Source organism: Meles meles, chromosome 14 (genome assembly GCF_922984935.1).
Source record: "Meles meles chromosome 14, mMelMel3.1 paternal haplotype, whole genome shotgun sequence".
In the NCBI taxonomy this organism is placed as follows: domain Eukaryota; kingdom Metazoa; phylum Chordata; class Mammalia; order Carnivora; family Mustelidae; genus Meles; species Meles meles.
Window position 1 is genome coordinate 55,313,605 of NC_060079.1, and position 15,110 is coordinate 55,328,714.

At 35.0% G+C, this 15,110-nt stretch overlaps 1 protein-coding gene across 6 annotated transcripts in view; it reads right to left on the bottom strand.

Moving 5' to 3' along the window:
- MYCBP2 (MYC binding protein 2) overlaps positions 1–15,110 on the bottom strand; it is a 275,059-nt gene that overhangs the window by 157,078 nt on the left and 102,871 nt on the right. For all 6 annotated transcript variants that reach the window (XM_046028200.1, XM_046028199.1, XM_046028201.1 and 3 more), the window contains exons 22-26: positions 12,412–12,616; positions 11,653–11,806; positions 3,993–4,165; positions 2,807–2,932; positions 2,586–2,713 (exon numbers count right to left, since the gene is read on the bottom strand). In XM_046028200.1, the coding sequence (XP_045884156.1) occupies positions 2,586–2,713; positions 2,807–2,932; positions 3,993–4,165; positions 11,653–11,806; positions 12,412–12,616 (786 nt within the window). The remainder of the gene's footprint in view (positions 1–2,585; positions 2,714–2,806; positions 2,933–3,992; positions 4,166–11,652; positions 11,807–12,411; positions 12,617–15,110) is intronic.

Here is a 15,110-nt window from a genome sequence, read left to right on the forward strand (position 1 = left end):
GAGGACCCATCAAGACAGATGTCTAGTTTCTGCCTTATGGTAACAAGTATATGGTGGATGGTACTATTCAAGAGACAAACCACTGGAAGAGAGCCACATCCTGGGGAAAGAGCATGAATTCAGTTGCAACATTAAGACCAACAACTGTCCTGCCTTTAAAGCACTCACATGGAAATGGGTCAAAGAAGAAGTCTGAGCTGGAGATCTAACTTTGGGAATTATGGTATGCTGACAGCTATTTAAACTTCGGGCTTAGAAGAGAATATTTAGGAGAAAATACAGAGGAAACAGGGGCTAGGGCTGGGCTTAGAAGAATTTAGTGTCCAGGTAGAAGAGGACAAACCTACAAAAGAGAAGAATGAACGAGAAATACGAAAACAAAATAAAAAAATAAGATTTACTGCCAGAAAAAATATGTATACCTTAAAGAGGTGAATGGAGGGGGAAAAAATAGATTTCTGTTGGAAAACCTTAATCTACTCATTAATAACTGATTTTTAAAAATTTTATTTATTTATTTTTAAAAGACTTTATTTATTTATTTGACAGAGAGAGATCACAAGTAGGCAGAGAGGTAGGCAGAGAGAGAAGGAAGCAGGCTCCCTGCTGAGCAGAGAGCCCAATGTGGGGCTCAATCCCAGGATCCTGGGATCATGACCTGAGCCGAAGGCAGAGGCTAAACCACTGAGCCACCCACACACCCGATTTTCTTTTTTTTTTAAGATTTTATTTATTTTTGCGAGAAAGAGAAAGAGCTTGAACATGCGTGCAGAAGAGAAAGAGAGAGCATGAGCTGGGGGAGAGGCAGATGGAGAGGGAGAAGCACACTCCCTGCCGAACAGGGAGTCAGATGTGGGGCTCATCCCAGGACCCTGGGATCATGACCCAAGCTAAAGGCAGATGTTTAACCGATTGAACCACCCAAGTGCCCCAATAACTGAATCCCAAAGGCAAGTTCACTTTCAGTGAATGCGAGGAGTAAAAGGGGGATTTGAGACTTGGGGGAAAAAAAAATCACACCTAATATACAAACAGCATTATGGAAGTCCTATATACTTCTATACCACAGCTACTGGAGATAAGGGTCATATGGTGTTCAATATTATCAAAACAAAATGAAAAACCTTTCAGGGACAGAAAAAAATGTATCTTCTCAAAAACTTAATAGGCATTGCCAACTAGCACTGTATCATTGTGTTTGCTTCTCTATCTTGACTTCAAATCAAGACATTTTCAATAACCCTTTGAAACAGTTGCTCTAAAATAAGCCAAAAACCAAAACTGTTTTCCTTTTCCTTTCCTTCCTTCCTTCTTCCTTCCTTCATATGTACCTACCTACTTACCTATGCCACTGTATTAATAATTAAGTGTTCTTAATTATTATTTCATTCCTATCCTCTATACAACTCAAGGGGCTTTTAATTCTTTCTTAATTTCCATATTATCTGCATTTCTTTAGCATGTGTATTCCAATTATAGCCAGAAAGAAGCTGTATCTTTAACAGTTTGTCAGTTCTGGTTCAGCTTCTAGGGGAAGTGTCCTCAAAAACAATCATAGTAAGGGAGTTTTAATATAGCAATGTAAGTTTTAGATATTACTGAGAGGAGTAAGAAAAGATCTCCTAAACAGATAGCATTTAATTAGAATTTTTAATGAAGCCTGCTACTGAAATTAAGGCACACACTGTAGTTTTCTCTCTTACTTTATTTTTTTAAAATTATCTCTTATTTTTTTTAGTTTTAATTTTTTTTGGAGAGAGAGCATGAGAGCTTACACATGTGAGCAGGTGTCGGGGATTGGAGAAGAGGGAGTGGGAGAGAAAATCTTAAGCAGGCTCCATCCCCAGTGTGGAGCCCAACTTGGGGCTCCATCTCAGGAACCTGAGATCATGACCTGAGCCAAAACCAAGAGACTCTTAACCAAATGAGCCAGAGACGTGCTCCTCTCTTTTAAAGGCAAAAACCAGATTAATCTGAGAAGTAGAACATTCAAGCTCTTAGTGAATTTTCAAAGAATAAGCACATCCTTTGCTTGGAATAATTGTAGACCCTTTCTGAGATGAACAGGTACAGTAAACTGAGGACTTTTGATTATTTTTATTTTGTCTACCCAATGAAATCCATACCCCATATTCCATCTCTTGCTTCATCCCTGGTCCCTGTCTCAGGGTGATCATGTCTGTTTACAAAGGATTTGGCATCAAAAATGCTAAAAAACTTTTAAAGCTACATCAAAATGTCCCTGTGTCAAAACAGCTGTGTACCCGTCATTAAAGTGGCTAACAGAAAGGAGGCATATCAAAATGTCCTGCTATTCCTAGACTGCTAGGAAGTTCAGCACAAAGGACTGAGATGGACTAGTCTCTTTCAGCCTAAAATTATTAAAAAATCATTTTCCGTTCATTTCCTCCCATCTTGACTTTTGATTTTCTAATGAGTCCATGACCTAGTATTACTGCATTGCATTTTAGCAAAGTTTCCTCAACTCCTTTATTATATATTATATATATATATATAAAATCATAAACTAAGTCAAAACCAACATCTTCAAACAAAAAAGGGCAACAGTGTCAAAAACTGCTTACCTTAATTTTAGCAGTATATTCTCCTCTCCCTCCAAACAAACCAAGGCCACCAAGTAAAATATCAGTGTCAGCACTGAAACGGATAGCTTCTACTGAATGAGCAGAGTAACCCCAGCCCCCTCCATGACCTAAAGGATACAAATATTAATTAATGTTATAAAATATCTATGTATATATATTTCACTTAAATAACAATATTTCTTAAACATAAATATACATACTTTCAAACCTGTTTACTACACTATAATCTTCTTTGGAATAAACCTTCATTACTGCTTGAGTCTCCTCCTCTGTACTTGCAACACCCATTTTTAAATCCTGCATAGCTGCTAAGGTATCAAGGCAACCTAGAAACAAACAAACAAAAATTCAACTCCTTGAAATTAAAATTTCTCATTATATTGATGGTATGAGATGCTGTAGGGGACGAATTAAAATAATCAACTCTGAGAGTGCTCAAAAATGTATTCTAAGCTTTAGACAATGTTTCATGAAAGAATACCTACAACCAGTAAGAATTCGCTTCTATTTGGGTAATTATATTTAAACACATTCTATATGTCAATGTTGCAAAAACTTGAAAAGTTGGACTCGCTCAATCTTTGAGTTTTTACGAGGTTCTTCCTTTTATGAAACTCTGAATTACTTTTAGATTCTTAGAGTTCTACATGAGGAAGACACAGCAGCCTGAGAGAACCTTAATCAATGCAAGGTTTGGATATTTACACTGATTACCACATGAAATTTGAGAAAAAAGAAGCAAGGAATTACATGAATGATCTATTTAATTATACTTAGAAATATGATTTCACAATTGCAAATTTTAGATAACCATAAATGAGTCTTCTTAAAAATGGATTGGTATATAATTTCTATGAAAAGAATATATATAAATTCTGAAAAAATGCTGTATTATAAATTAAATTTATATATTATAAATTAAATAGAAGGGAAGTTGGTGTGTTGTGAAAATGGTGTTATATAAGAAAAAACAGAAGTAATATATATAAAATTCGAAATTATATAAAAATATTTTGTAGAATGTTATTTTAAAATAATGTATATAAATTAAATTTTATAATTATACATTTGAATATTCCATCTGCATCTTTAAAGTTTATATATTTAAGCTGAACAAAAACAGATTTTAAAAAATCTGCCTGATAGAAATTATATTCAGGAATGCTTTATGTTTGGCCATACATGAATTGTGTTGGTTCAAGTCTGATATGTTGGTGTTTATGGGATTGACAAATTTCTTTAAGTTAGAGGGTTTTATGTATATTGCAACTAGCATATTGTTGTTTAACACACATGAGAAAATGAAACACAAATCTAAATATTCTTTAAAAAAATCCTCAGCACATATTAATGAAAACTAGCTGATCATCAAAAGAGCAACCCTACCTAGAATGTGCAAAGCTGCATGAGATCGGGTGGTGAGAGCCCTGGATCCTGTTGGTAAGGCAAGTTCAGGACTTAGAATACTGCATCTGGATTGCATGTCTGTTGCAGAGGGAAGTCTGGCATCAGCAACCACTGCATTGTAACACCACAGTTCTCTAGTATTTGGTCGAAACCTTCAAGAAAGAATAATCACAGCACTTCAACATACAGTTTCTAAATTTCCAAAGTACAATTGATGATACAAAGAGAATATAGTCAGCTTAAAGAGGACAAAATGTAGTTCATTATTTTCTCTGAGTTAAATATATAAATAAAATTATCTGTCACTAGAAGTGAAACAATTTGAATGAAACAGTATTACAGATCATGATACTTTATAAGTAACAGAGAAACAGCATACATATATGAAGCTTCTATACAACAAAAACTCCATAAAAACATTTAAAGACAAAGGGCAAGTTGAAAGAAAATAGGTGACACATACGTATGAGACAAAACAATATCCACAATCCTGTAAACCAATAAGAGACAATCAATCCAGTATCAAAAGCAGGCAAAAGACCTGCAATGTGGTTTTCAGAAAGGAAGCACTAATAAAGTGTATGTAGAGGTTCAAACACTAATAAACAGTAACCCATAAGGGACCCACAATACCCTCCAACCATGATCTCATTTCTCTTATCTCTTCCACAAAAAAATTCTCAAAAAGCTGCTTCTACTTCTTTACCACTTTTTTTTTTTTTTTTTTTTTTGCTATGAATTCTTTTTGGAAAAGTTTTTATCAACTACATAGTACACACAAAAGAATAGTAACAAAATATTTTCAAAATGGGGTATGAAGAATAATGGTATAACATGCACTAGTAAAAAGAATATTGCCACTATCTTTTAAGTACCCTGGCTCTTCTTCCCTTCTCAATTTCTTCCCTTTTCCTTCAAAAGTAGCAATTACCTTGAATTTAAAGAGTTTACCATTCTCTTGCTTCTATGATTTTTTTCATGTTTATATCAAAATTGTATATTAAGTTTCATATTTTGAATTGTATATGAACAGGATACACTCTGTGCTAGTCTGTGGTTACCCTTCTTCAAACAATATTCTTACAATGTATTTTTACAGTGATGCATAACTGTAAGTTCATTTATTCTTGTTGTAAAATATTTAAGATTTTATTATTTATTTATTTGAAAGAGAGAGAACATGAGAAGGAGGAGGATCAGAGGGAGAAGCAGGTTCCCAGGGAGCCTGATGCAGGACTCAATCCTGGGACTCCAGGATCATGACCTGAGTTGAAGACAGTTGCTTAACCAACTGAGCCACCCAGGCACCCATCTTGTTGTAAAATATTAATAGTTCATGTGACTATATTACAACTGTATGTCCATTCTATTTTTTTTTAAAGATTTTATCTATTTATTTGAGAGAAAGAGAGAGAGACAGAGGCATGAGAAGGGGGAGGGTCAGAGGGAGAAGCAGACTCCCCGCTGAGCAGGGAGGCCAATGTGGGACTCGATCCCAGGACCCTGGGATCATGACCTGAGCCTAAGGCAGACGCTTAACTGACTGAGCCACACAGGTGTCCCCTATTTGTCCATTCTATTACTGATAGCAAAAAAAATAAAAGCCACTCAATTTTCCAATACAAAAAAAAAAAAAATGCTGCTGTGGATAATTTTAAACATAGCTCCTAAAGCTTAAGTATGAGAGTAGACAGAAAGGAAAAACAAAGTACTCATTTTTTCATAACTGGTAAGCCTACATAGAAAATAATCATTTTTTTTTTGAAAACCTGATTTGTGTCAGATACAGCTAACATTCAGATTCGTTTATTAAGGATGGACTTCTCAATCAATGGTGCTTGATGATCCAAATGTACTAAATATAAGAGCAACTAAATCCAGCAATCCCACTTCTGGCATATACCCAAAAGAACTGAAAGGAGAATCCTGAAGTGATATTTACACACTCATAATCATAGCAGCATTATCCACAATAGCCAAGAGGTAGAGGCAACTTAAGCAACCATGGATGGATGAGTGGATAAATAAAATGCAGTAGAAACATACAATGGAATGTTATTCAGTCTTAAAAATTTCAGAAAGAATTCTGTCACAGGGTGCAATGTGAATGAAGCTCAAGGACATGATGCTAAGTTAAATAAGCTAGTCACAAAAAAGATAAGTACTGTATGATTCCACTTCTTTATCAAAAGTTGTCAAATGCATAGACAGTAGATCGTGGCTGCTCCAGGGTGGAGGGAAGGAGAAATGGAGAGTTGTTCTTTGGCGACAGAGTGTAAGTTTTACAAGATGAAAACACTTCTGGAGATCTACTAGACAACAGTGTGAATATACTTAACACTGCTGAATTATACACTTAAAAATGGTAACATTTTATGTTTTTTAGCACAATTAAAAAGTTATTTAAAATTTTTTTTATTTTAAACTTAAAAATAATACTTGGTGTGGAATATTCTATGAAAGTACCTGCTATAATTAGTACTATTGCTTATTAATTTAATCTCTTAATCTAATTGGGTTTTTTGGTATGTGCTTATTTATTTTTCTCTGGTTGCTTTTAAAACTTTTCTCTTGGTCTTTAGTGTCCTATAGTTTCACTGTAATTCTTCTGATTACAAATAATGGGAACACATCATTTCTAATATTTGTGAATTTAAATCTTTTTTTTTTTGGTTCTGGAAAATTCTTAGGCATTATCTCTTCAAATACTGTTTCTCCTCTATTTTTCTCTAATCTCTAAAATTTCCTTCTTGGACTTCTATTAGACCTTTTCATTATATTCTTCAAATCTTTTTCATATTTTTTATATTCTTGTCTCTATGGCATTTTATGTAATTTCCTCTCAATTCTTCAAATCTGGTCTACTCATGCATTTGTGCAAACAACTATTCTTCACTTATAAGTTTTGTTTGGTTGTTTTTCAAATATGCCTCATCATTTTGAGTCTCATTATGAGTTTCTTTTGCTTGATCAATTTCATCTTTTATTTTAAACATTTCATATATAATTTATATTGTTTCTGCTAATTCCAAGATGAAACTGATCTTGTTGCTTGTCTTTAGCTGAATTTCACTAACAGTAATATTGTTTATATGTTAAGCAATCTTAGACTTTGTACTCCTATTTGATGGAATGTTAATACATTAAAACCCTGTGGGCCTAAACAGAGGAGGGGTTTTCTCTGAAGATGATTTACACTTGCCTTCTGCTGGAGACACAAGGGTATTACCTATTTAATCCCAGTTTAGCATCATTCCAAGGCCAGAAGCTTAAGAGAGTTTCAGGATCAGTTTCCATCTACCACAACACTTGTTTTCCAAACTGCAGCACTGCTTATCAGCATTTGCCCCTAGTGAAATCCTGTGTTTATAGTGCTGACTGCTTACTTCTCAAGGGTCACCTCACAAGGTATGACTTTTATTTTTATGCTGGCTTTCTTTCTTTGAGATGGGGGTGGAAGACAGGGGCAGTATATCAGCAACATCTTGGCTGAGTGTCAAGCCAATGTATAAAAATACAAACTTTTTTTTTTTTTTTAAAGCATGGGGCCCCCTTCAAAGTATTTAGTTTACCAAATTGCCAGAACTGAAATTCCCCACTCATTCTGCAAACACCAGTCGAGTTTGCACATCTACCACTTCCATGAAATAATTCTCAAAATTGCAAATAACTTCTAAGTAGCTAAACCTAATGGAATTTTTTGTCATCTACTCAGGTAAGCCCTCAGCAGTATCTAACATCACTGAACACTCTTCTTTTTGACCCACTCCCCCTTTAATTTCTATGTCTGTACACCCTCTTGCTTTTTCCTGTAGTCCGTAAGCTGCTCCTTCTAGTCTCCCAACTAGTTTCTCCTATCTCACCTAACTTCTCTAAATCTTGTAAGTCCTTCTCAACCTACATTCTCTGTCTACATGATCTTGTCCAATACCATAGCTTTAGATACACCTGTAAACTAAAAATTCTCAAATATATATCCCAGTCCAGACCAGTCCTTTGAACCTGGTTCACTTAACATGTCAAAAACAGAAATCTTAACAAAATCTGTCCCTTTCTCTACCCTTTCTGGCTTGGTTAATGCCACCATGTCTATTCAAATGCCAAAATCAACCTTGGAAATCATCCTTGACTACTTTCTTTCCTTAACCACTTTCCAATACAAACAAGTTTTATTGGCTCTGTTCCAAAATATATGCTGCTGATGCTCCTCTCCATCACCCTCCCACCACTACCACTCTAAGTTTCATGCCATCATCTCTCCCACGCACTGCTGCAGGAACCTCCTACAACTACTCTTGCCTCCTTCCCATTTATTTTTTCACACAATAAGTATAATATCTTTATGTTACTTCCCAACTCAAAATCTCACAACAACTTCCTATTTTGAAGAAAATTCTATTTCCCTAATCCAGGCTACAAAGTCCTACATGTCCTGGCCCTGCCTACCCCTCTGAATTTATTTCATGCTGCTCACTCACTATGCTTTAACCACACTGGGTTTCTACAAATTCCTAAAACACAACCAGGCTCTTGCACCAAAGTATTTGGGTCTACTAAGCTCTGCCTGCTCAGAACTTTCCCTAACTCTTCAAATGCATGGTTCTTTCTTATACTTTAAGGTCTTAATTTATATTGTCTCCACTGAATGGAATCTATAGGTCATTGCTGTTGACCTCAATCATAGCTTAACAATGCTAAGATCTATAAAGTGTATTATTTACTCACTTTCATATAGTCTATATTTCTATTTAAAAAAAAGACAACTTCTATATGAGCAAGGGAATCTTATCTGTATCTTACTGTATCAATCTTTGCTTACTATACAGTATCTATTTAATATTCACAGACTAAAATTAATAGCAAAAATTAAAAATAATAGTACTGTATACTGATGCTGACAGTATGGGGAAATATGGATTCTCACTGCAGTTGGTGACTGAGTACTGAAGGACAATTTAGCAGTATATATCAAAATTCTATGAGCCAATCTTTTGGCCTAGCAATTCCACTTCTTGAAAGCTATCTTATGGGAATACACTTCAATGAGTACAAAACTGTGTGTGTATATACACACCTGTGTTTGTGTGCTCACTCTGGCAATATAGGTATTACCGAAACATTAAAAAGTAATCTACAATGTTCACGGATAGGGAAATATCCTAATAAGTATATTTTGGTTTATTCAGACTATAGAATTCTATACAATTTTAATAACAAAGCAGTTCTTGCTGTACTGACTTGGAAAGATCTACAAACTGTCATTTAGCAAAAAACCCCAAAAACTTAGCTTTTAAAATGAATATATTCTTATATGTATTAAAAAACACATGCATTTTTAAAAAGTGTCAAACAATATAAACCAAACTTAATACCTGTGACCCACAGGTATTTGAGTAGTTAGTAGGATTTGTTGGGCGGGGGGGGAACATCTGAAGGACCACACAATTCAAGTTTTGCTTTGCATTTGAAAAAGTAACAGCACATATTTATGTGTTATTTGTGTAAATTTTGAAGTGGGAAATAAAATTGCTATTCTTTTTTTTTTTTAAGATTTTATTTATTTGACAGGCAGAGATCACAAGTAGGCAGAGAGGCAGGCAGAGAGAGAGGGGAAGCAGGATCCCTGCTGAGCAGAGAGCCCAGTGTGGGGCTCAATCCCAGGACCCTGAGATCATGACCCGAGCTGAAGGCAGAGGCTTTAACCCACTGAGCAACCCAGGCGCCCAGAGAAGTTAGCTGTTAAGAATACAAAAGGAAGCAGACTTTGTTCGGGAAGGAAAGTCAAAGTGAGCTACTACTAAACCTATAATGTGTAGTACTGCAAGTATTTAAACCTAAAGTCTAAGTATTGAATGAAAAACACAAAGGACATAAACCAGCCAGAAAATGGAATAAATCTCTGATCCTGATTATAAGAAAACACCTTCCAGCTGTTTAATGAAACATTTGAGGAGACTACCCTTCATCTTTCAATCTGTTTTGGAACAAGGGAGTAAATATTCAAGGACCTGGCAAGGCATTTCAGATCTCCCTCCAGTACCATCACCATATGTGAAGAAGGGGAGGCTCAACTAAATGCACACTACATTTCTGAGTTCTGTAGTTCTGTCAAGACTCCAGGGAAATAGCTCTAGTTATACTGTTAGAATCCAGTTCTGCTAGTAACTAATTTAAAGAATGTATTTCTAATTTAGTGAATGTATCCATAAACAAAGTCTCTACTGCTGATCTTTATTTTGTTAATGTAAATTTCTTTCATTTAAAGATTAAACATATAAAGATTATAGAAAACAAAACATCAGTTTAAACCGAAGTCCAAACCAGGGCTTGCTCTTTGGTAACTCAGTCTCTTGTATACAGACTTGTCATCAGTAACTAACTAATGACTAGTCTATCTTTATACCATCTGCCTTTCTATCCCCTCTACACTATCTCACTGTGACCACTATAATTTTGGTTCTCAGCACTTCATGTCTTTATAAGGATTACTGTAAGACTACTCACCTCTAGTATCTCCTTATCTAATCTATCCTGATAATGCTGTTAGAAAAACTACAGAGTGCTACTCAATCAATTCTGGCTTCCAGGCCTTTCCACAAAATGAACAGTAAGACAGTAGGCTGGTCAGCAACCTGGGAAGTACTGTAATTCCTTCACTCTGAATTCAGCCTTAGGACTGACAGAAAACATGGCTTCTTAAGACCTGGCAGGCTGACGGAAATGAAAGTAGGCATGGGCAGAGGAAGAAGACAAAGAAGTCTTTCCCTTTCCTCACTGGTGCCACTTAAACCTTCCAATTTATCTAATTCCTGTCCACTGACTTAGGCCAAATAAACATTGAAAGAGGGGGAAAGAAAAAAAAAAAAGGTAAGTCCTGTGATGCGTCAATCTGGTAATGCAGGGGATATCTCCTACTAGAATTTAAAGCCAGAAATGCTGAGGACAGAAATTCTCTTTACTTATTATATATATAAAGCACCATAACAAATTTAAAGCAAATACAATATAATTTGAATCTTTAGTGTACCTGTATCCATTCTCTACACTTTTACAGTTTCTAGAGTTTGGTAATCCTATACATTTCTACATTTCTCTATCAATATATGAATATTCATAAAGGGTTATCTCAATTATTCTATATTGTCTTTGGCACAATTTCTTCTACACAGCTGGTAATAATTCGGTATATGGAAAACACAGAGAAGATTGCTGACAGATCAAAAATAATTAACAACAGAATTCTTGAAAGTAAAACTGCTTAATATAGTGATAGCAGCAAACAGTTCTATAGTACCTACTATGTGCCTCTGCTCTGAATTCTTTATTCTTCATAACAATTTATGAGGTAGGTACTATTATCACTCCAAATTTATAAATGAGAGAAGAGAAGCACACAGAGTCAAAGTAACCACTCCAAGGTGACACAGAAAGCACACTGTGGATCTGGAACAATCCAAGGCAGCCTGGCTCAGAACATACGCTTAAACACTGCACTACACTGCAAAGGTTCTGGGAAGCACAGTTAAACAAGAGAATTCTCATGTATAAAAGGTCTGCCTTATACCTGCATATTATATCACCACAAGAGTATAATTTGATCAGAACTTATTTAATATTCTATTTTATGAACAGAGCTTACCTCCAAATGACATCATATACAGGATCAAGACACACACCAAATCCTTGCAGATCCTCTTGTTCAGAATCATTAAAAGTTTTACAACTCCCATCCACTTTATTTATCAGAAGACATTTAAATGGAGGAGGTTCTGATATAGAAGCAGGTACCAAGCCTTGGGGAAAGATATTTATCCATCTTAAAAATGCATTATCTTTTTATAATGCCTCAGCTTAGAAGGTAAGTATTATTTATAAGGGAAGTATTATTATTACATCCATTTTACAGATGAAGAAACTGAGACTTAAATAAATTAAAAACTTTAAGGTAATAGAATTAGTACCAAAACCTCAGACTGTCTAAACCCACAACTTATGCTCTTAATTTCTATACTGTATCACTCCATTATATAATTAGTTATGATCTCACAGACACAAGTGTAGATTTATACCTATAGATGGAACTTCAAGGTTTGACTTAAGTAACCTTTCACAGAAATTAATTTCTACCAATTATTTATTAGCAAGAACCAATACAGAAAAATTCCTCCTTCCAATACAGGTTTTATCCTATCACAATTTAGCTCATATTTCCACCACTCTCTAGCTTATAAATATTCACATAAACACAGACATTTAGAAGCTTCTTTTAAATTTCTTCAAATAGAAAGAAAACAAAAAGCTCTAAGATTATATCTCTCATCATAGGTAAAGATGAACCATTTATTGTCAGTCATGACAAATATTTTGGGAAGAGCATTTGTTTGTTTGGGGGTATTACCTATTATGTGTTTACTGGCAAAAATTTCTGATGTAGCCAGCACATGAGAATTAATAAGTGCTTCATCAATGCGTAAGAAGGTCTGGTCCCCACTTGCACCTATCCAGGTAGCCTTTCGTCCATACTTTGATCCAATGTTAGGCATGGGAGCTGGTTTTGCATTCCAATATGGCACATCCAAAATTGGTCTACCCAGCTGTCCTTTCTAAAAGATTAAATAAACCATATTAACAACATTCCTAGATAAACAATCTATAATTTTTTATAAAGTTAAGAAGACAGGAGACAAAAACAGCTCTATGAGAAATTATTCCTTATCAATTGTTAGTACTTTTTTATTAATGAAATTCATGTGAAATTTAGACCAAAATTTGTAAAGGAATAAAATAATTTCTGTTATTCTTAGGACCTCTCCCCCTAATAATAGACCACAAAGTATATTATTAAAAAATAACTATAAAGCTGAAATATTTTTTCATCCAAGAAATTGCCCTGAAATACTGTCACCTGCATTTAAATGAAAAGTATAATAAGTATACAATGTTAAAAAAATTAGCATTACAAATTGTTCACTTAAAAAAAATCACTGAAAAAAATATTTTTGATATTTTAGGTTGACAGTACTTAAGATGATAGAAAGTCATTACTACCTTCTATTATGTACTTTGATATTTTAAGTTAATAGTACTTAAGATGATAGAAAGTCACTACTAAAATCACACAGTCTGAAAATATTTAGGTAAAGGCCAAAGTAATGAATACTACAACTGTGAATACAATTAGAAAACTACATTTTTTACACATGATTATGTGTTACTAAGTTATTTTACTTATGTTTTAAGATAAACAGCATAACCAAATAGTAAGGTATGATATTTTAAGTAAATAATTGTTAACTCACTTAAAAACTATGGCTGTGTATAGGTAGTTGGTTAGCTATGAGTTTAATTTTAAAAATAATACAAAGTCTCTCATTACTAAGCTAGTAGTAGCTATCAATGAATGCTGACGGTGGATGGGTAAACATATATCCACCCCTGGTTCAGGAGCTTGCCCTCCCTGCAAAGCACTACGGAGGGTGGAAAATGCTGTCTCATGGCATCCAGGGTCATCTGCAAGTCCTGGGAATGAGAAATCATTAGCAAAAAACCTGAAGAACACTGGAGCACTGCAAATCACCTGGTTAATTCTCATCCAACTATCAGATTTCTAGCACGTTCTATCATTCCTTCAATACCACAGCAAGAAAATATAGCCACAAAGTGACTGCAAAAGCGATGCAGCTTTAAGCCCTGGGTGGAACCAGGGGAGGGAACAATGTGGCAACCACACAAACAGAGAAGAAGCCCAAAATTTCAATGTTAATTCTCAGCTTCTTTCAATGTCTATCCTTATTTCTTGACCCCCAACCCCCCAAAAAGCACAAAAATGTGAACACTGAGCAAAGTATATAATATTCAAGGATATATTATGCTTTTAGAAGGAAAATAATTCTATTTGTCACTGACTACTGAAATATATATCTATTCCCTACTATCAACCAACTAATGTAAAGAAAAGCAGTGTAAAAATACAACAGATGCCTGGACAGGCCCATGGGATTCAGAAGGTGGTTACACACGAGCCATAGTTAAGTTCATAAAAGTTCACAACAAGGACTTTTGCAGGTAGAGGACAAAAATGGCTGATTTCAGTTACTATTCACATTCTCCCTCAAACAACATAAAACCAACACACAGGACAAAGAAAACCACACATGACTCAAGTCTATAGCAGTTTAGGAAACAGCAAATCCGATGACCTTTCAGTCACCTGTAACCAAAAGAAAAAACCAAATTCCAAGAGTCTTCACCCTGGACCTGCCACTGCAAGCTGGAAGGGGTGGAGAGTGCAAAAGCGGCTTCTGAGGGACAACAGTAGAGTATTGAGGACTTAGAGAAAACACTTGCAAAATCATCTCCCAAAGAGAAAATCTAACCCTTGACATCAAAATATGAAATGAAGGCACACAGCACCAGCTACAGGAAGAAGGCTTCAAAGTGTGCAGGACCACTTCTCACCCACGAGACTGACGCAAATTAAAAGATACAATAGCATATTCTGCTGGCGAGGCATTTTCAATCACTGCTGGTGAGAATGCAAAAATGGCCCACAAAACTGCAGAGGCACTAACCCTCAACCCAGACAGCTACTTCTAGAAACTTACAAAGGTACGCCTCAAATTATATTTATTGCTTTCACTGCAAAATATTGGAAAGTACTTGCAAAATATTGGGAAGTTATGTCCAAGCTTAAGAAACTGACTGAGTAAACTATAGTGTATATGTACAAGGGTACTATGCAGATATTTAAAAAAAGAATGAGGAAGATCTCTACGAACTATCACAGAATGATGTCTAGGAGATATAGTAAAGTGATAAGAGCAAAGTACAAAAGAGCATATATAAAATGCTACCTTTTGAAAAATAAAGGGAAATAATTATATGTGTGTACATATATATAAACACACCTGCATCTATACAATACACACAGGAAGGATAGACTGGAAAACAATGAAGTTCATTACTTACAAACATGGAGTAAAGGGGATATGGGAGGAAATGATACTTGACCGAGTACACTATTTTTGTGTTACTTCAACTTCTGGAAACATGTTAATGTTCTACATATTCAAAAAAATAAAATTATATCTAAAGATA